Below are 21,202 nucleotides of genomic sequence, written 5' to 3'. Positions count from 1 at the left end.
ACAGGCTCAGAGGACCACCTGTTCACAGTTGTCATATGTAGAATGAAACTGGACATCAGCTAATCCAGCTGAGCGCCAATTTGGCGTACATGTCGTCGGTTTCAGTTCTCGTTTTTTCGTTTTTGCTATTCGCTTTTGCGCCCATTTGGAAGACGAGTTGCCTAGTTACCTGGCCAGCTGAAATTGTGAACGTGTGTGCGCAATTAGCAGATAGCTCTCTGTGTGCTTGTGTGTGCTCAAAGCCAAAGCCAAAGCCAAATCCAAAGCACTGGGAGGCTGTTTGGCTTCCATTAATATGCCGCCAGCAGGCGAGCCATTAGATGCAGCTCACAGTCACTTTATGAACAATCCATAGAAAAAAATGGAAAATTCTGTATAAAGCGTATTCCAAGCTAATTGAAAACACTTTGCATCATCAATAACAAAAGCCAATTCATCGAGCCACCTATTGCCGAATGGCAGATGCACAAAGCGTCGAATTGCTTGGCAAAAACAACCCTTTGATAAGGACAACCCTTCGATAAGCCTTCAATTATAGGCTGCTGTGGCTAGTCAGGGCAGAGCTTCGATACGAGAAATATGTAGATTCATGACGCATAGGCTGACAATGCTGGTTTCAACTAGACTTAAGCTTGAACACAAAAAATCACGTGATTTGAATGTCCTGCATAATTTGTTCAGGCGTTGAAAAATCGCACACACACACACAGACATCAAGCCAACCATGGCTTATGAACTGATTTAAAGATGTATATATGTATGCTGTATTCAGGTGGACTTCGATATTGAGCCCTCAACAATAAGTTGATAAAATGCCTTTCATTTTTCCTTTGTGTGTTCCTTCTGCCTGCTACAAAATCAATTTACAACGGAAGCTTGCTTGCATAACCCTTGAGACACGTAATCCTGTTTATATGTTTGTACGGCTATGCCTGCACGAGTCTATCCCACACGTTCGTGCTATACGTAATTGTGTATGTGTGCGTGTGTGTGTGGTTGTTTGCGTGTGTGTGTGTGTGCCTCCCTTGGCATTTTGCAAAATAGTATCACAGGTTGAGTCTGAATGTCTGAGGACAATGTCAATGTATATCCTACGCCTCAAAGATGTTGTTGTGGACTAGTTGCAGTTTTCGCATATCGATCACATTGTCTTTTGGGACGGCACGTGACCCAATGCCACTAGCAAGCTCATCCTGCATATATATATATGTATATTATATATATGTATTTGTGTGTGTGTGTTCCTCAGCTTGTAAATGATTCGATTGCACTTTATAATTGCTTTATGCCTGTCAGTATTTATTTGGCCTGGTTTGCTTATCTCTTTCTGGCCAAACTTTAATAAATATTCAGCTGAGGCATTGATTGCTTATCATCTGTCTCCTTTTTAATTGTATTATTTGCTGTTTTCAAGCATTCATTTCTAAGCACATACCTCGCAAATTTCAATAATTGAATCGTGTGAAAAGTTTGAATTTTTGCTTTGAAAACTTTTGATTTTCTTATTCCTAAGGCAAAAGTTTATAAGTACTTCTTGTTGCCAACCTACAGCTAATTTCATGTTACATATTTTCATAGTTCAAGTATATTTCAATTTATATCTACACAATGTAAAGTTGGTTGCATACAAACAATTAATTAAAGATATTTGGGCAGAGCTCATAAGATTTTTTGATGCGGACCTTCAATAGAAAATATATTCAAATCAGAAAAGTCTGTTTTTATTCTTTGAAATGTTTTTTTTTTCACAAAAAAGTTTAAAAATTTGAATATCCTTTAGAAGAAGTATCTACCTTGCTCGAACCTGCATCGTTCTATATGAATACTATAGAATGGATAATGTTTATTAAAAATGTAATAAAACTGTTATACACAGAGACTCTGCTCATTGACCGACTTAAGAATTTTTACGAAATTTTCCAGATTTGTCTGCAATTAATTCTTAAAACGCAGTCTCAGAATTTATTCCTTTTATTGATATTATATTTTTACAATTATATTTTATTATATTTATTCCACTTATCCATTTAGTTCCTTTCCTCTCTCGGTTCAATGCATTCGTGCTAAACCCTAAGGAATAAAATGTAGATGTCTTAATGGAATTCAAAACGAAATATGCAGTAAACAACTAACTTTTTGTTAGCTTAGCAAAAAGAAAACTACATCAGTAACTAATGGATAGGCAAGAATTATTAGCAGCAAAGAGTTCAAATATTCTTTATAATGCAAATGCAGCTGGAGTTGATTGCGCTGGCTGACTGACACTTGGACTGGACAGCTGGCTGAGTAAATTAGATTAAAGACATCGAAAGCCACTCAAAGTCCACTTGACTGCACTACACGAGCCGTGCCCTGGCAGCCACTTAAACTTTTCCAAAGTTTGTGCGCAACAACTCATTGTTGAGCAGAGTGGATTGCCCTTCAGCTGATGCACCTTTTGTGCTGCTTGCAGTCAAAGTTGCATTTGCAGGGGCTTAGCAACATTGCACAAATTCAATTGATTTGCCTTTGAAGTGCAACGAGTTTAAGCACTGCACAAATACAACTAATGCAATGCATGCCCCAAGAACTTGGCTAAGTGATTTTGCAAAGTTCTTCTTTAATGAAACTGTATGCAAGTGCTCTCTCTCTCTCTCCGTCTCTTGTCTCTCTTCGCCCTTTATATGTAATTAAAATGATTGATTTTTCGGATTTGGCCAAAAGTATTCGCCATTCGTACTTTTGTGCTTGCCATGCACTTATATCCGATTTTTTTGACTGTTTGCTTAGTTCTTTGGATTTAAAAGGGCTTACCAAACATTTGGCAAGCCGAGTTGCGAACCGAACAACCCACCAAGCGGATTCTGGCCGAGAAGCAGCAACTGGGGCGGGCCATAATTTATGCGGCTCTGTTTTTCAACAATTTTATTGGCATTTTCAGTTGGCGTAACAAGTTTGGCTAATTTATTACAATGGACGCCTCGTAAATTGCGAGCTCGCGTCCGTGTCCGTGTCCGTTTCCGTGCCCGACTGACATTCGTTGAGCAATGAGGATGTTAATGCCCAAAATTTATACGCATCGTCCGCGCAATATGGCAAGCAGCTCACGCTTCTCAATTTCATTTATATAGCACGGAACTGGCGTGTCTTTCGAATGTGCGCACACTGCATAATCCCGGCTAATTAGCTTCAATTGTCGCTGTCATAAAGCGCATCCTTGCGGCCCTCTTAAGCGCGCCATTAACAAGTAAGGCGACTTGTCAACCTTGGCAGGTGGTAGCAGCAGCGGCTTATTGCCAAATTAATTAGCTGTCAATTATGTGAAAAGTTTCATTTGAGCAGCGGTCCACAAGTTTAATTAAGTTTCCGCTTAACTCTGAAGAGCTTCTGCTTGTATTGGAATATGCGTGTTTGTTGTTGTGTGAGGTCTTCAAATAGGAATTCCTTGGCTGTCACATCCAACTAACCACAATACAAATTACTTGGGCACGCAATGGGCCAAGAGCTTCGCACCTGCTGCACTTGACAACTATGCGACATAACTAAAATGCTTTAATTAGATTTAAAGGAAAATATCCCAATCGTAGCCTAAACAGAGAATATGAAAAATAAAACAAAAATAATATGGCTTTTATTACTGAGATTCTATTATAATTGAAGACACTTGAAGAGACCAATGCATACAAAGGATCATCAGAAGCTCCATGGAGGGCAAATTAGTTCAGATTCACCTAGCTTAGTCCAGCAAAACAAAGCTTGTTGCCCAAGACAGCTGAACACAATAATGATGCTTTGAAGCGTCTCTTTGTTCCAAAAATACCATTTACAAAAATAAAAACTCATTAATAAATCTCTTGACAGCCTCTAGCTCCATCTTTTTAAGTCTTCGCCTACCTTGACTCAAAATACTTGCAAATTCTCTTAAACCAACGCATGTTTTTTTAGACTTACATAAGTTTAAATTGAAATAAAATACAAAAATATATACTAAATATCAATAAAATGGGCTCTGTATTAGATATAACATTTGATAGTATTAATCTTTATTATGGAGCATCAAATTTGACAATAATTACCATCATGACCATCATCGTTTTTGAAGACATATAGACCAACGACTCCACATACCATAAAGCCATGAACAGTGGTTTTCTGTGTATGTAATGATGTTTCGTCAAAAACTTATGGATTATGCCCACTCCCAATGCGACAATTCTGCTTATTTGCGTATCCATTCAACCAAAACTGAGCTTCGTCTTTGTACGCCATAAAATGGACGAAGTCCACGATAAGTTTGACAAACATAACCCTTATTTTTATAAAAATTCAAACAACTTGGAATCATTGCACTGATGTAAGTCTATCCACATTAAAATGAAAACGAAATAAAACAAGCAATCGTTAAATGAGTTATCAAAATTTATTATTTTTAACTAGAATATAAAATATGTAAGCTCTGCAGCGTCTGCCACATCCTTGTTGCTAAAATTCCATTTATAATATAAAGAGATATACAGCTTATACTTAACATAAATATTGAGTTAGTGAGTTATACATCCGACTTTGACTTAGAAAAACATGTTAAATATATATAGACATCCACGTCATATAGCTCCACAGTATATAGGTAAGCAATGTTAACAATTATCCTGACGTTTTATTACTTCTTATAAATCAGTTAACTTGGAAATAAACTCTGCTATAACTAGAAAGTAGAGTAGGGCAATCAGTTAAGTGCTTTCGCATATCTTTTGACGCTGTGGGAGGACATGGCAGTTACACCTCTCAAAGCAAGTGCTTTGTATTCATACTCTTAATGTCAGTACTTACGCATTGAATGTATGGAAAATGATAAAAACATATCAGTTTAACAACATTTCGATGTGCTTTTGTTGCTATTGTTCTTAGAGGGAATAATGCTCTCATGCTTAATAGCGCTATAAATATTAGAATGTTGTGCAAATGGAATTGCATAAATAATAGCAACAAGCTCGACTTCCTTTGAACAACAACTTCCGCTGGCATTGACGGCTGCCATAGCAGAAGTATAAGAAAAATAAAAAATGAAAAAAAGCAAAAGCGCATTTCCGGTCGTTGCTAGTTGCTGCCGGCGTATCAGTTGACAATTGGCCATAAGAAATTCTGTGCCAAGTGCACAGCTAACGAGCGTACAACACACATATGTGTATGTTGTTGCTAACAGGGACTCAAATGCACAAAGTGACATTTGCCGAGTCCATGCTGCAGCTGCGATGCCATCAAAAATGTATGAATTTGTTGATTTGACGGAAGTAAATATTTGGCTAACGGATGTGCGCTCCACTTGTGTCGAGCCATCGTCGTAAACGCTGTCGAGTTGCTCTCGGGCGTTCAAGCGCTTCATAAAAATTTGATTAGTTCGCCAAGAGCAATTGAAAGATGACATTTCAAATTCAAATTCTATCAAAGATATAAAGCCAGAGGCCTAGGCCAACAACGCATGCCCAGCCCAAATTTGCAATTATTTTGATCTGCAATTTTGATAGATATATATATTTATAGCAAGTGTGCGTATGTGTGTTTGTGGGTGTGTGTGTGGGCGTGTGCGTGTGTCTGTGATCACGTAAATGCTATCAGCGTCAAAATGTATGCTTGATTCAATAATTTGGGTCTCTGGCCTCAGGACTTGTGGGTTTGGGCAAACGCAATCTCTGACGCGCTTGCAACGCGTGCTCAATCTCAAAAGTGGCATATTCAAATGGAGCAACATTTTGCGAATGTTGCATGTTGCAGTTGCATGCGCTCGCGTGATGTGTTCATGTGTGTATGTGTGCATTAACGCACGCACAGACAGCAAAAATGGCTGCCACTGCCGCTGTCTGTGTGTGCTCAACTAAGCATATCGACGTCAATAAATCATCCAATAATGCGCTGATGCTGATGCTGCTGCTGATGCTGACGCTGATGGCGCCTCTTGCAGCAGCCCTCTGCCAATGGTAGTGGGCGTGACAGAGGAGAGCGGCACAAGTCTGCTGAGCTAGCTGCCATGTCTTTTGCCATTTCCGGAGTTACGTACGAGCTGCTGTTGTTAGCTGAGTGCTTTTTAACTTCGGCTGTGGCAATCGCCGTCTGACTCGTAGCAGCAGACGGTGCCGCCGTCCCAGCCTCAATGGCTGTGCTGCACTTATGTTTGCAGATTGTCAGCATAAAATGCAAGAAGAGCATTTCACAGATTGAATTTTATTCGGTTGCGGTTATTTCGAGCCATTACCAGTGGCCTGTGTATGCGTGTGTGGCAGCAAGGAGTGCATACATCAATTTACTAAATCACGCTTAGCTCGAGAAGATGCAATGTCTGCTCTGCAAACTAGAAACGCTCTTCCCGTTAAGTGGCTGCCATTTGTTGTGCAGCATATTCTGGCGCCAATTTTGTTTTGTTAACCCACAGCCGACAGCCCAGCTCCTGCCATACTATGCGCCACTAAGTTAATTATATTCTGTTTGCTTTCCAGCTGCATCGCTCTGCTTTTGTATAACCAATGTGCAGCAGCTTGTGGCACGTTGGCGGTACCTCGCGTAACAGCTAATCAATTTTGCCGTTAATGTGACGTTTGCAGCAGGCTATGACTATGCAGCAAGGTCTCCTCTTGTCACCCTCTCTCTGACCCTGCTTTCACCTCTCACCACCTAAGCGCAGTCGTGTGAAAAATAGTTTCGTTATGGCAGGCACGCACACATATTCCCAACCGTTCGCCGTCTAGCAAATGACATTACTTAACGCTGCTCCATCGACATTAATGCGATTTTAATGCGCTGATTTGATTGAAGCCAATTGACAGTTTGCTCTTTGCCCTCTGCAAACAGGCGAAGGTGCTGCACGCGAAGAAAGCACGAACCAGGTCTCTATAAAGGAAATGCAGATTTTATATTCAAATGGAAAATGAAAAATTGTAAATGTCTAGAAATTTTTTCTTGGACGGAAATTTCAATTTCCCTTGCTCAGTCGTCGAACTGCCGCCAACAGTTGTGCGTCCGGCGACAATTTTTGAAATTGTTTATATTTAATCAAATACACTTGCTATAACATTGAATATTTACTTTAGTTGATGTCGACATAGTTTATAGTAGCTGAAGCGATAAATAAATATGAGAGTCGTCAAAATATAAAAAGCATAGAATTTCTCTTGCGTAAAACTCTCAGCTCATCTCCTGAATTGATTTGCAAACATAATTAACTATATAAAAGCTAAGCTTATGAGCTTTTGTTGCGAGTGAGTAACTATTGGTCGAATTATAATTAACTAAAACGAACATCCAATAAAGCGTAATTGAATTCCTCTTAATGAAGCGCGTGCAAGGCGAAAATTTTAATTTTCACCGAACACCGCCAGACCATAAAACACAATAATTTTCGAGCTCATAACTCACAACAATTTTTGGTAGTTGTAACTTCATCCAAGTCCAACTTATATGCGCCATAAAATTAATGTAAAATTAAGTCCATGACGAACCATTTCTTTGATAGTCCACATTGAATGTCTTATAAACTCTCAAATGGGCATCTAATAGAACTTAAAAAATAGCCAATGCAAAGCACTACAAAGCTACAACTACTTTTCAATTCTATTCCAAATGGACATCTAAAGGTTTCTTTTGGATATGTACATATGTAAAAGGCAGAGGGCAGCTACTTGGTTCCCACAAAAATGTATTTTCCTTCGAATTGGCAGTGCATGTTGTATATGCTTAATGCTTTTTGTGTCGGTGTGCTTATTATATCTGAGTCCTACCTTATTTGTTTCTGCCAGTAGTACACATACGAGTCTTTATCTTCACCCTTTCTGCGTCGCATTGTGACTTCGGCATTTATCAATTTAACTAAGTACATTGCTGCCTGACATGCAATGCTGGCATAAACGAAACAACTTTTGTAGTTTTGCAATTGATTAGCCCGATAGCAAAATATGCTTTGGTGCACTATGTGCGTCAGAGTCAAAAGGCCATCTGCATAGCTGGCTGCATATCAAATTTGGGGTCAGTCAGCCTGGCAATCGGCCGAGGACATTTGCAAATTCTGTTGGTCCATCTCTAATTAACCTTTGCAGCTGGTCGCTGTGCTTCGTTGCAAAATTCGACATGGCACATGGCATATATAGGTGTAAGCAGGGTGAACACACACACACACAAACACACACATACATACACACATATAGTACATATAGTACAGGCAAAAGGTGAACTAACCGCTTGTCCCAAAAATTGACAGCGTGGCCGCTCAACGTTTAATTAGAGTAATTAAAGCCAGGCAAGCGTTGCATTAATAAGCTGCAGCCAACCAGTAACCTGAAGACCTGACGAACTGGCAACCTGGCAACCTGGCAACCTGGCAACCTGCTCGCCTAGTGGGTGATGCTGACCTGCAATGTGGCTGGACGTTTATGCAAATCAACGCAGAGCGAAGGCGGCATATTTAAGCTGCTTCTCCCAAATGCTAAATCTGCGATTGAAGATTGCAGTGAGTGAAATTTATGCATAGCCAGGAACAATGCTTTGATTTAAATATTTCTGCTATGCCTTTGTTGCACCATGGTTAATAAGTATAATGATTACCATTTGAGATTTGCATTCACTCAACTTTTTGGCATGCAAATCAGGCAGAGGTAATTATACATATATTCGATGCATATCATTAGCATGCATGGGCAATGAGTGCACTCTGAAGAGCTGAGAGCCGAGTACGAGATTGGAGCTGGAGACGTTGGCACAGCTGCCCCTGCTGGTGTTGCTGCATATTTTATAAGGCCAAAGGCAATTGGCTTTTTAAATATTGCGACTCGTTTTCAATTTCTCAGCAGCAATTCCATTTGCATTTTTGCCTTTGACATTATTGTGAGCTCCACTCTATTGACATGGGACTGCAGGGGAACTGTCCATCCGTTCCGGCAAAGCAAGTAGCCGTGCCGTGCTCAGTCCGGCTATGAATTTCCGCTTCCGGTACCATGCAACACGCTTTGCCCGACCACTCAAGTGTAAAAAGTGCCTTTCAAGTTATTTTCCTGTTTCTATTTTACCATCTTCGTTTCCTTTTGCTTCGATTCCAGCTGCTGCTGCTGCTGCCACTGTATCCATCGCTGAATCTGCGTCTGTCACAGTTGCCTTTGTTTCGTGTTTTTTTCTTTTGATTAGAGTTTTGTTGTCATGAATTTTCATTTCCGTTGTTGAATTTTTTGAATTTGCAATGCTTATCTCGTCATTCAATTCCTTAGAGCTCTGCCGATACAACAACAGCACCAAAAATAAAAATAAAAATAAAAATAAATAAATATAAGTGAACTGCAATGTCCAGTGCACAGCTGAAAATGTTTTCAATATTATATATACAACTATATGAATCCCTTTGTGTATTCCTCTATGTGGTAGAAACATATATACTTTTGTGTATTCCCTAAGAAGCGACCAGTTGTTTGCCTGATTACTGAATCGCAGCCTCTAGCCTTGCCTACTAAGCCTTCAACTAAGTTTTAATTAAAAGCAGCACTTTCCCTGCTTATATTTCAATAATTACAATTTCTGATTTTATCATAAGTAATTCGACTAGTGTCGAAACTCAAATACGATGATGCAAATGGATTTAATTAAAGGCAAAACAATTACATAATTATTATTGTAAATTGGTTTCCATCAACAATGCACAAACTTCGTGAAATTTGATATGCTTATTGCTGCCTGTTACAAACAAAAGCCATATTCGAATTTATTTGATTTCTAAGAGTTGCTGCTATTCAAATATTTAATTGAAATACACAGAAGCTATGCGAATGACAGTTACAATGCAAATAAAGTAACAGATGTTTAAATGAATACAAAATGAAGCATATTTCTCTTATACCTCTATAAGACTCGATGGCAAACTATTTTCTTCATTTTCATAAATTCTTAATCTAATTTAATTGACTTCACTTACCTGGCATTCCTCAGGATGTTCACCTGCCTGCTCGCACAGCACTCGACACTTAGACCTTTAAGTACGGAATGTTACTTTGTCTTGTTCAAGTTCCATTCGATTTTCATAAACGTACACCGTTTGAATGGCTTCGCTTACACTCAATTGGCTGCGTTTCCACTTGAATCAGTTTCCATTTTCCTAGGCCTTGCAGACGACAGACAGAGGCCATCTCCCACACTCACTTTCCAGCATATTGAAGCGATCAACTTTGAATGAGCAAAGACAATGGAGCGAGGCCTTAAACTAACTGTGTAAAATGTAAAATGCCTTTCACAATATTAACAAGTTGCCATTGTCGTTGCATGTTTGAATGTTTCGATCTTAAATATCACAAAGATCATAAAGAGAGCATGTTTAAGCCGCAGGCAACTGCAGCATGTTTCAGTTTCTGTGACCAACAAAAGCCGAGACGAACATGACTGATAGGAATCTCTAATGCTGTCAAGCTCAATTGATATGAACCAACTACCATTTAACGCTCATGTTACCTATTAATCTTTGCAGTTACAGTCGTCGCAAACGATTCAATTACAGTGATTGGCATACAGACTAATCGGAGTAGACAAAGGCTCTAGAGTAAAAGAGTTAAGCGTTACTAAGAATATTGTTATGTTTTAATGGAATGCAGCCAGTGTGGATTGGATGAGCAAAACCTGTGATAATTCAAATAATGATGACGCTTAAGCTACAACAGCAGGAGGAGCAGCCGCAACAGGAGCAGGAAGAAGAGCAGGAACAAGAGCAGGAGCAGAGCAAACAAGCAGCCGCAACCACATTGCAGCATCCGCCGCCGCATCCGTCTGGCGGGCAATGCAAAAGCACTTTATTTAAGTGAGTCCCACATGAATAGCCCTCAGCTGGCGGGCGAGCGGGCTGTTGCATGTCGGAGTATGGTTGAGTTTGTATTTGTAACACTTCTTGCATTTTTTTTATATTTATTTATTCACTGTCTTTATAAAGCATGCATATGCACAGCCAACGCTTTAGCGGCTGCCGTAGCCGCAGCTGTGCCCCACCCAAGACCAATCTTATCTGTGTGACTGATGCACTTGAAAAAAGTTTTATAAATTTAATAAATAAGTAAATGAAATAAGAATGAAATCAAGTTCATTTCTAAAATTTTCATTCAGTCATTTACAGTTTGTACTTGAATTTAAAAACATGAAGATCAGTTCACATTTAACCCTTTTCAATTCTTTTTTCTTCAAGTGTACTTTAATATGTGTGCATGCACACATACGACGATATCAAGTGCCGTTGGCAGCAGCTGTTCGGCAGGTCTGTGGCTTTGGCTGGGCTGCGGTAGCCTGCGCTGCGCTTGCCTCATTATGTTGAGTTGGCTGTTTGTCTTATTGCAGCGAGCCAAGTGAAATGCAGATAGCTTAATATGCGCTTTAAAAGTCGCTAGCTCGCATTTGCTTGTTTCGTATTCTAATCCTTTTAGGTGCAAGTGCTTAATCACTCAAGCAACGTTTGTGAATTTTCTAATTTATTTTCTACAGCATTATTCATAAGTCTTATGGGCCTAAAGTTCAGCTGACCGACTGACCAGACTGGCCTTTGTTGGCCAAAGTGTAGACAGTTTATGCAGCAATTTATGACCACTGCGCCATAAAATGAAATTGTAATGAAAATGAAAATAATTTACCTTTTAGTAATTTGAAAATTTTAATTAAATGCAATGCCTGGCAGCTGCCAAGCTAGACAATCCGACAATCTCAGCTATGGGCCAAACGACAGCAAGGCCCATTCAGTTAGTCGCTGGGCGCCATGTGCAGCTGCATCAACGCACATTTGCATTCGGTCAAGGCCTGTGTAGATAATGTCCTACGCACGGCAGGCGGCTCAGAGTTCAGTGCAGTCAAACATGGCAATAATAGAACGCATACACACATGCAAACACACACACATACGCACACACCCACACATACACACATGTGCTTACATGAACTAGCTGTTATTAAATGCAAGTGCAGCAATCGCCCACGCCTTTGCCCCTTGCAGCGGTTGACTGTCGAGCTGCGTTAGCTGTGGCTAACTATATACATAACTGTGTGTGTGGGCTCTGTGTGTATTGCGTGTGTATCCTGTCAGCATTACAAGTACATTTTGAACAAGTGGGCTGCTTGTACTACTAACCTTAGCATTTTCGGGTTTTGAATTTGCTTAAATTGCTTTGCTGCTGCTGTTGCTACTGCTGTTGTTGTTGCTGTAGTTGTTTTAATTGTTGTTGGCGCTGCTGCTAGCCTTTATATCTCCGTGCCATTTAGTGATTATTTGCATAGGCTAACAGCCAGGAGCCTTAACTAATTGATATCGATTTTGGCCAAGACTCGTGTGTACTTCTCCAACCGCCTCCAACTGGTAGGTGGGCACATAATAGTAGCTCACATAATAGTTGTCATGAGTGCGGCTATTAAATCGATTTTGGATTTCCGTTCGCAACCTAAAGCTGTTAAATTCTGCATGTATAGAAAGTGCACTTAAGCTTTCTCGCAAAACAAACTTCCGCCTTTGTCGTAGCTGCGCAACGTCTCTTCATATCTCTTTAGAGTGTTTTCTTGAATGGCCAATGCGCCCGGCCCATAAGCCGCTCAAAGTAGCTTCAACTACACATTAAAGCCGGCAAAAAGACAAGAAGCAGCTAATTAGCAAACTGATTGTCCCGGTGAAACCTTAATCAGCTACATAAGACATAGGTCGCAGCAACTAGATATCTTAGCTTAGCTAGAAGGCAAACTGAATTTAATTGCGTATACGCAGTGTTTCGCCTAAAAGAGGCCACTCTTTTCATGACTTGGGAGCTGTCAAAGGGCAAGACAGTGAACAAATGTTGCTCTATTGACACGACTTTGAGGAAAGTTGGCAACATTCCTAAAATTTACAAAGTTTCTCCGGAAGCAGGTAAACACTGCAACATCATGCCATGCATGCATAATATAGCGCCATTCAACGTGCAGTGGCATTCGAGTCTTTTCTTGAGTGCGTGTGAGCGTGCAGGCAGCTATCAACGACATCTTGGGGTTGAGCTTTCGAGCTGAAATTGCAGCCATATTGTGGTGTGGTGCTAAAATACAACTGATTGCCTAACTAAGGTGCATTCAGCTCTGTTGTTGCAAACTGGGTTTGTTTACGGCAACCGCTGGCTTGTGGTTGGCCCGTAGTGCATTTGATTGATTTGGTTAGTCTCATTTGCTAATGCAAATATTGGCAGAGTGGCTATAGTTGTTGAGCGGTGCCCAGCCAGTTGGGTTGTTGGTTTGCCTGTGGGTTCCAATTTAAAAATGTAGTTTTAATGAAATTACCAGGGCTTTGATTTTGTTTATCCTTGCACACCTTTTATTTAATTAATTTGCTGTTAGTATTTGCATATTGTTTTGTTTTGATTCACATACATGTATACCATACGCATATATATATATATATATATATATATATGTTTATTTATTTAATATTTACCTAAGATACCAATACAATTTCATTGTTGATTATCTATTTTAATTAAATGTAATATATAATTATATCATAATTTAAGTAAATTAAATAACGACAGCCTACATTAAAAATAATGTAAATGGCTCCTTTGTTAATAGATTATCGATAGAAAAAATAAATTGAATAATGTTAAAATGAAATGAAATCAATGGAGACGCCCTTAAAATCAATTGAAGAACAATTTCCTTTTTGAACAATACAATTTATCACATCAAATACATATAGAGATTTATATATTTATGCTGTTTGTGTTTAATCTTATGGCTAACAGACATTTAACGAGCATTAATGAGTAATGAGTACTTCTGAAAATCTGTGATAACTCTTGTGGGTGTACAGTCAGTTTTACATACATTTAGATTTTGTAAAGTCTTTGTTTTGCAGTAGCGAGAATTACGCGGATTGGCTTACGTTCTAGAGTTTAGTTTATACACTTAATGAACAACAATTAGAGTTGAGTTTGAGCTGTCGATTTGCTCGGCTACGGTAAATGCATTTAAATGCTTTCAATTTTATTTTCTTTTTTTGGGCTGTTTAGTGTCGATATTTTTGGATTATTTTTTGTTTGCTTTGTAATTTTTAGTTCTGGCCAAGTTAGTCAGAGTTAGCTCTTGCTACTTGCGGTCAGGTTAGTATTAAACGTGTATCGCGTATTCTTGGCGCTCCTGCTCCTTCTTCTCGTGATACCTAGGGGTCGCAGGCTGGTTAGTTTTTGCGATTCAAGGTTCAAGTTCAAGGTTGGTAGACGCTACAGGCATGCAACAAACTACAGTCAAGCACTGGGAGCATCGATTCTACACATTTCACTTACCTTGCCAACAGTGAGGTCAACTCCTCGCGGTCCAATTTCGCCAGCTGCGCTTCGCTCGTGTTCTCCATCACGCGCTGTACCTCTAAGTCCAAGGCGCGCTGTTCCCGCTCGCACTCGGCCTGGTCGCCAAACTCGCGTGCATCATGAAAGCCGACCGGCGGGCGAAAGCCGCTGGTCAAATCGCCGCCAGTCAATGCGGCTATGGAGGCGGCCAATGAGGCGGCTGTCTCCACCTCACTGCCAGCGCTGTAATTAGGGGCAATGGAAGGACCATATTGGGGGAGCTTATATATTTCATATTGTCAAAATTAATTTCTAATCATAATGGAAATTGAATTTTTAATTTTTGTGTATCGAGATTTATGTTTTTGTTGGGTGTTCGATTCGGATGGGTGAGGGTTTAGGTACCTGAACTACCTGTTGTTACTACCAGGGCACTTTCGTCGCTCCAATGTCTGGTTGCTGGACTGCAAGCCATGCTTTCGGTTCCGCTGTCCTGCACTGCGCTTCTCTAGTGGCATGCCAATGTGCCGCGGAGTATTGTGTCGTCGCTCCATCGCCGGAGAGCCTAGGTCATTGTTCGACTCGGTGCTGGAGTCAGGCCGGAACATATCTGTAAGAAAACAGGCATTGGCTGCGACTGCATGGCTGAATTCCCGGGCGGCATACGCACCTACGACTGCGCGCCCGTCGCTGCTGCGCGAAGATTTGCAAGGAACTCGATAAGTGGGCATGTTGGAGAACTCGGTGCTTGGGCTGATGCTAGTGTCCGACTCAGACTCGGCCACCACGCCGGCATTGCCGCTCTTGGCGCTGCGGGCACCACTCGACTTCTTGGAATGACCGGACTGCGAGCCAGCGACCATGGTCATAGACTTGCTCAACGTGGACTCATCTGGGAATGACGGCCTCAGCTTAAGTTGCTTAAGTAAAGATATTTAATCCCATACCATCAGTATAGTAGCGTTGCTTGTGCCAGCTGGACTTGCTCTTGACATGCCCAAAGCCTGTAGCTGGCAATAGCGGATAGGCCGTAGCGTTCAGACTCTCACCCTCCGGGTGTCCGAATGTTTTGAACTGCATGGTGTAGTCATGCGGCGTTTGGCCAGGCAGCCCGCGTGTGGGAGTCTTCGCCGGAGCGCCAGTTCGTCCGCCATTTACGCTGAACGTGGCATACGGTGATATCTCGTACATTTCTAAGTAAGTCACGAAGCAAAGAGACGAACGACAGGTGAGGGAAGCTAGTTAATTGCTACCTGCAGCTAGACACGCGTGCGCCACTCACCAGAATCATTGCTTTTGTCCACTGTCTTGACCGGCGAGGCGCTGTACACCTGCTGATTGCGTCGGTTCTCGTGCTCCTCCTTGTACTCCCCGGGCAGCGTCCGAGACTCATAGCCCTCGGCAATGGGGCCGCAAAGGGTGCGTCGATGCCTGATGGTCAGCGCGCTGCAAGAAAATTAAAACCTCGTCTCAGCGATTATGTGTTTAATTAACTAAAGCACTCCTTGAAATTGGAATTCGTTGACCGAAGGCAACTTATTGAGTTGCTTAGCTCTCAAGAAGTCGTTCAAATTGATAAAATGGATTTGTCGTTTGAGGAGCCAGCAAATATTATTAATTTCCTTGTATTCCATTAATAAACAGAGGTAAATTAAAAATGAAATAAGTTTTCAGCGCTTCACATGCACTGGGTGCGTCACCTGCACCCCAGTTAATTAAAGCTTAATTAAGGTTCGAAAGCAATTACGTGTCTTCAATTACGTTGCTCCCCTCAAAGCCCCAATTGAATTTGTCGCCCTCCAACCCATTTGTTCCCTCAGCCCCTCCCCTCGCGCTTACATCGTCGTGATGGACAGTGTAATTATGACAACGACAATAAACGTTGCCAACCAATCACCGCTGGTTGGATTCGTCACATTTATCAGATTGTTCATCAAATCATTTTCGGTGGGAAAAACTGTTGGTGGTGGTATGACGCTGCCGTCGAGGTTAGTGGTGCTGAAATGATAATGCTCCGTCGTTTTAGCCGCATCGTTGGTGGCAGAGATGCGCAGCTGGTACCATTTCGCAGGTAAAAAGTCACAGAATATTAAATTTTCGCGGTTTTCCTCGGCGTTTGAAATATCCGATGTGACAACTGTCCAGCGTACGTCACCTGGGGGATAATAAAAAGGAAAGTAAGTAAAAAAGGAAGAGCTTGCACTCGGATGCTCGCTCATTGCGTCCCTAGACATATTTTCCGCAAGGATGAAAAAAATTGTATTATATTTTATATATATTTAACTTCATTAGCGCTATTTAAATTATTAAATTTAAAATATTTAAATATTTAAAAAACCAATATGCTCTTTTCACTTTCTGAATGAGCATAAAAAAGCAAACACATCATTTTTTTCGTTCGAAAGGAAATTATACTTCATACGCCATGTTGCACTTGGCTTCTCCATTCGCAATAAAAATTGTATAAATATTTATAAATAAATATGTATGTTCATTGCTCAGTTAATTGAAAACGTAAATAATTGCATTAATTGAATTTCATAAAAAATGAATGTTAATAATTGTTGTAGGCGGACCGAAACTTAAATGCTTTCGCACGGCTATAAACTTGATTCCTTTCGATGCTGATCTGAAGAACCTTTAGCGGAATATCTACTTATAGTAATGAGCTGATTTTTCATTCGGAAAATACTGAATATTCATTGTGTACTTAAACATACCGAGTGGCCGATGCTCTATGGAGAAATGATGAATGCTGCAGCCGCCATTGTGCCACGATGACAGCTTCAAATTCACACAGGTTGCATTTGTGGCAATTAGTTCATTGCCGTTGGGCGCCTGCGAGGCTGTGTGGAATGTAAATGAATATGGAAATGAATGCATGTGGGAAATATTCAGCAGCGAGTGGTTACTGTGGTCAATGCAGCCGCAGCAAGTAGAGGCGCAGTAGAGTTGCTGCGCGACTGGTTCAGTTCGTTACCATGTAAATGCAAATGCATTGGGGCTGCGGACTCACCTTTTCCCTTGGTCCAGACATTAATTTCCTCACTGGCCGCACCATTGCCCACCAAATTGTGAGCTGACATTTTTATAATGTACTGATTTCCGCACTTCAGTCCCGTCATTGTGTAAGCGTTGTTCTCTGGCAGGAGCTCCGTCTGTGTCCAGCTATCACCAGCGGTGTGATATGAAATTGTGTAGCCCTGCAACGGCGCGCCGCCGTCATCGGGTGCATCCCAGCTGACACGTATGCTGTCAGCGGAAGCATACTGCACGATGATTTGTGGTGCGCCTGGTGGCTTCATAGCAATCACCTGATATTGGATTTCGTCACTACCAAAGAGATTGTTTGCCGTGCATGTATAATTTCCGGAGAGGCTGCCTTCAACTCCTGTTAAGAGTGCAACGCGAAAAGCGGATCAAAAGATGTAAATGCAAATATTCTGCATCACAGCCCTACTTACGGTGTATCCTCAAATTGCCCTCGTTGGTCACCTCGTAGAAGGGGCTGAATGTGACGGGGCGATCACGTGTTAACCAACGCGCTCGCGGTGTTGGATTGCCCACAGCGAGGCACTCCAGCACGAGTCTAGTGCCAATGGCCTTGCGCACCACCTGCCCAAATGAGGCGATGCGTGCAGGTGCTACAACAAGTGCACAGCAAAACAAAATTAAAACCATTGCATACAGTTAGGTGCACGGAATTTAAATATTGACAACGCTGTTGCGGTCATTTTGTGCAACATGGGCCCAGGACCATGTATGAAATTTTAATTAAAACGAAAATCACACAATCGCCTTTGATGGCATCATTTGAAGCGTGTAAAAACAGCTATAAAGCGCTGCAACGCCTACCTCGTGTATTGGTTGCCTGTGCCACAACAGATGTGGGCTCGCCCTCGCCCACGGATGTGGATGCAGATACCCAGAACTCGTACATTTGATTCTCGGCCAGGCTGCGTGCCTCGAATGTCACAGGATAGCCGTTTTCATCAACGCGCACCATATGAGCTGATCGCCATCAAAAACAAGAAAAATCAAACAAAAAAAGAGAAGAGAAAAGCAAACAGATTCACGCCATGTGTTAGCCACTCCCATTTCGGATACTCACTCTTGGTTTGACCCTTTCGACCGGCCTCACGCGCATATACCGTGTAATGCGATATGATACCATTGCGATTCTTCGGCGGGAGCCATGAAATTAAAATCGAATCAGCCGTCAAGGCAGCAGCTTTAATGGCCGCCGGAGCATCGGGCACATCGTCATCCGTTTGGCAAAATAACGGCTGACTGGCCAAGCCATCGCCGGTGGCCGTATAGGCCAGAGCCCGTATCGAGTAGTTGGTGGCCTTGAGCAACGTATGCAGATACGTTTCCAGGTTCGAAGTGCGTTTTATCTCCAGTTTGGCGGGGAAGTCGACTGTGAAATTGAATTGATAAGCCATATTGTTATGGTTATGTGAAAGTCAAACCAGCAACAACCTTACTGCTTAACTTAATTACAGGGCTGAAAATTACTTTAAGTTAAAAATGATTACTGAGTAGTCGAACAACAGAGACCGGCCTAATGCAAGCTTTCATGACGAACATGGCTAGCTAGAACATTTTTATGACACCGACGACATCTTTGAAGCCTTACCAATTTCGTGACAAGGCTACAAAAACCTCCTGTAAGTAGCATCTTCTAATAAACTGTTCATAATAACAAAAGCGAAGTCACATTGAGGCTAATCGATTTAAGTAGAAGAAACCGGAAGATGCTTGAGCCGTGTAAATAGTATCGATTCCCAAGTACGTACATTGATTTGATAAGCTGTGCCAATATCCACAACTTGCCGCCTCATCAATGTGCTGACGCACAGCTCGGCGCCAAAACCAATAAACCAAGCAACTAGCTTGCCTTCACTTCTTATTTCTAGCAGCCTCAGGCCCCACTTCCGCTTCGCCCCGCTGCAGACTACACAGTCATATCGATTGCTGTTTACACAGCGCTCGTCGCTTGCAATATCAACAAAATCAGCGCCATAAAGTGCCAACTGGCAACCGCAAAATCTAGATGCGCTGGCCTGGGCAGCCAATACTCACTCTGATGCACTATGGGGCGATATAAAATTTTATAGCCTTGTATAATGCCGCCATGGAATTGCAGCGGCGGCTCCATCCATGATATCTTCAAGCTCTGCGAGGATAGCGAGGAGCAGTTAACGGTTTGCGGCGCGGCCTCAGGTACTGCAAATATTCAAATCGATTGGAAATTAAGTTTTATGATTTTTGTTTGGAATTAAAAAGTCTCTTGAATAAAACTACTCAAATATCAGATAATCAGATAAGTTCAGTTTCAAAAGAACTTGAATAGAATGTTTCTTTTTTTTTCAAATTAAAGTCCAGCTTTGTTAAGTCAATGCAATCTGAGTAAGATGACAATTTTAGTGGCACTTACCGCCTTCGGCTGTGGTGCCAAAGATGGGCGCACTCCAGGGACCGGATCCGAAGCTGTTGAGAGCCCGCACAGTGACTGCATAGCGCGTGTACTTGCGCAGGCCACGCAGAGTGGCCTTGGTAGTTGCCCAGCCGCTGACAATGACCGACTTGAGGGAGCTGTTCACCACGCTGATGTAGTTAATGTTTTGCTTCTCTTCAGTGCAGTTAACAGTGTAGCCGATAAGCTCACCGTTCCAGGACTCGCGTGGCGGTATCTGCAATTGGTTAGTGTAGTGTGATTGGGAACTGGGGTGTTTCGAGCTGGTCCACCCACCTGCCAGGTAATAATCAGATCGCTCTCGCCGCCCGTTTGCACCTGCACGTTTGATGGTGCCTCAGTGGGCGCTTCCTCCTGGGTTTTAAGCACAATGGCGTCCGTATACGAGCTGCGCTCAATCTCGTTGATGGCCTGCATGCGTATGAGGAAGGTCGTAGCCGGGGACAGGCCAGCCACAATCGCATTTTCGCGTAGATCGCTATCATAGCTAAGAAGAAAGAAGAGCAGAGTCTCTCAGGGATTCATAAGCTGAGGCAATCAATAAACACACACCTGCGACTAATGCTCGTCGATGGCAGCGTGACATTGATGACATTAGCACCATTCCAATCACCGCCAGCGGTGCCAAGCGCCGAGTGCGACTGCAGATACTTGAGCGCCTGATACTGCACCAGGTAGCTGAGCACAGGCGAGTTGCCATCGAAGGGACGCCGCCAGCTGAGCTTGACGGTGCGAGAGCCGACCTCGAAGACCTCCAGATTGGATGGGGTATCGGGTCGCTCCTGCACGGCAAGAAAAACAATTTGCTCGGCACGGCCATACGGGTTCTCGGCAATGCAACGATATACTCCGGAATCATGGCGATCCGAGTGGCCGATGGTTAGTTGAGAGTCCACGCCCATCTCCGTTTTCATTTCCGCAATGCTAAAGCGAAAGTTATTCATATCGATGCGGCCATTGTTGTGTGTCCAGGCAATGCTTATGGGCTCGTCACCCTTCGCATGGCAATCCAATGTAACCGGATCGTTGCGACGTGAGCTGACATTACGGGCAGGCTGCTCGAAACGCGCCGGCTCTGCATGATGCATAGAGTGGAATGGAGTTGGTAATCAGTAGTTATTTGAATGCTGTCAATGAGCCAGTCATTTGAATTACCGTTCACATTGATGCGTATTATCTTCTTGAGGCCGGGGCCAATTTCATTGGTTGCCTGGCACATGTAGGAGCCTTCATCGTTGTCAGTGGCCAGATTAAGGACCAGCGAGTGGTTGCGCATATTTAGAGGCTTGAAGTCTTTTGATGCTTTTCCTGCAAGCGACCCTTAATTAAACTAATTGCTGCTCTCATTCAAATGGGACTGAGCTAATTAATAAGCCAACGTTTGACTTTGGCGCTGGGTCTGCACGTTTAACCCATCCAATTTGAATGAGCTGAGGCGACAGGCTGAGGG

The 21,202-nt window shown here is 42.1% G+C and overlaps 1 protein-coding gene across 5 annotated transcripts in view; it reads right to left on the bottom strand.

The window, feature by feature from the left end:
* Nucleotides 1-13,705: 13,705 nt before the first annotated feature.
* LOC111601468 (Down syndrome cell adhesion molecule-like protein Dscam2) overlaps nucleotides 13,706-21,202 on the bottom strand; it is a 30,700-nt gene continuing 23,203 nt past the window's right edge. For 2 of the 5 annotated variants that reach the window (XM_023318051.2, XM_023318052.2), the window contains 17 exons: nucleotides 20,908-21,060; nucleotides 20,305-20,827; nucleotides 20,029-20,239; nucleotides 19,714-19,969; nucleotides 19,359-19,502; nucleotides 18,385-18,693; nucleotides 18,129-18,284; nucleotides 17,738-17,917; nucleotides 17,290-17,664; nucleotides 16,994-17,119; nucleotides 16,113-16,428; nucleotides 15,556-15,719; nucleotides 15,221-15,466; nucleotides 14,944-15,165; nucleotides 14,688-14,883; nucleotides 14,271-14,516; nucleotides 13,706-14,146 (listed from right to left, as the gene is read on the bottom strand). In XM_023318051.2, the coding sequence (XP_023173819.1) occupies nucleotides 14,095-14,146; nucleotides 14,271-14,516; nucleotides 14,688-14,883; nucleotides 14,944-15,165; nucleotides 15,221-15,466; nucleotides 15,556-15,719; nucleotides 16,113-16,428; nucleotides 16,994-17,119; nucleotides 17,290-17,664; nucleotides 17,738-17,917; nucleotides 18,129-18,284; nucleotides 18,385-18,693; nucleotides 19,359-19,502; nucleotides 19,714-19,969; nucleotides 20,029-20,239; nucleotides 20,305-20,827; nucleotides 20,908-21,060 (3,875 nt within the window). In that variant the 3' untranslated portion in view covers nucleotides 13,706-14,094. Of the gene's footprint in view, nucleotides 14,208-14,270; nucleotides 14,517-14,678; nucleotides 14,884-14,943; nucleotides 15,166-15,220; nucleotides 15,467-15,555; nucleotides 15,720-16,112; nucleotides 16,429-16,993; nucleotides 17,120-17,289; nucleotides 17,665-17,737; nucleotides 17,918-18,128; nucleotides 18,285-18,384; nucleotides 18,694-19,358; nucleotides 19,503-19,713; nucleotides 19,970-20,028; nucleotides 20,240-20,304; nucleotides 20,828-20,907; nucleotides 21,061-21,202 lie in introns of those variants that run through there. The other 3 variants (XM_023318053.2, XM_023318054.2, XM_023318055.2) reach the window with 3 other exon arrangements.

This window comes from Drosophila hydei, unplaced genomic scaffold (assembly GCF_003285905.1).
Source record: "Drosophila hydei strain 15085-1641.00,03,60 unplaced genomic scaffold, DhydRS2 tig00000063-arrow-pilon, whole genome shotgun sequence".
NCBI lineage: Eukaryota > Metazoa > Arthropoda > Insecta > Diptera > Drosophilidae > Drosophila > Drosophila hydei.
This window is presented reverse-complemented; position numbering and strand designations above follow the sequence as displayed.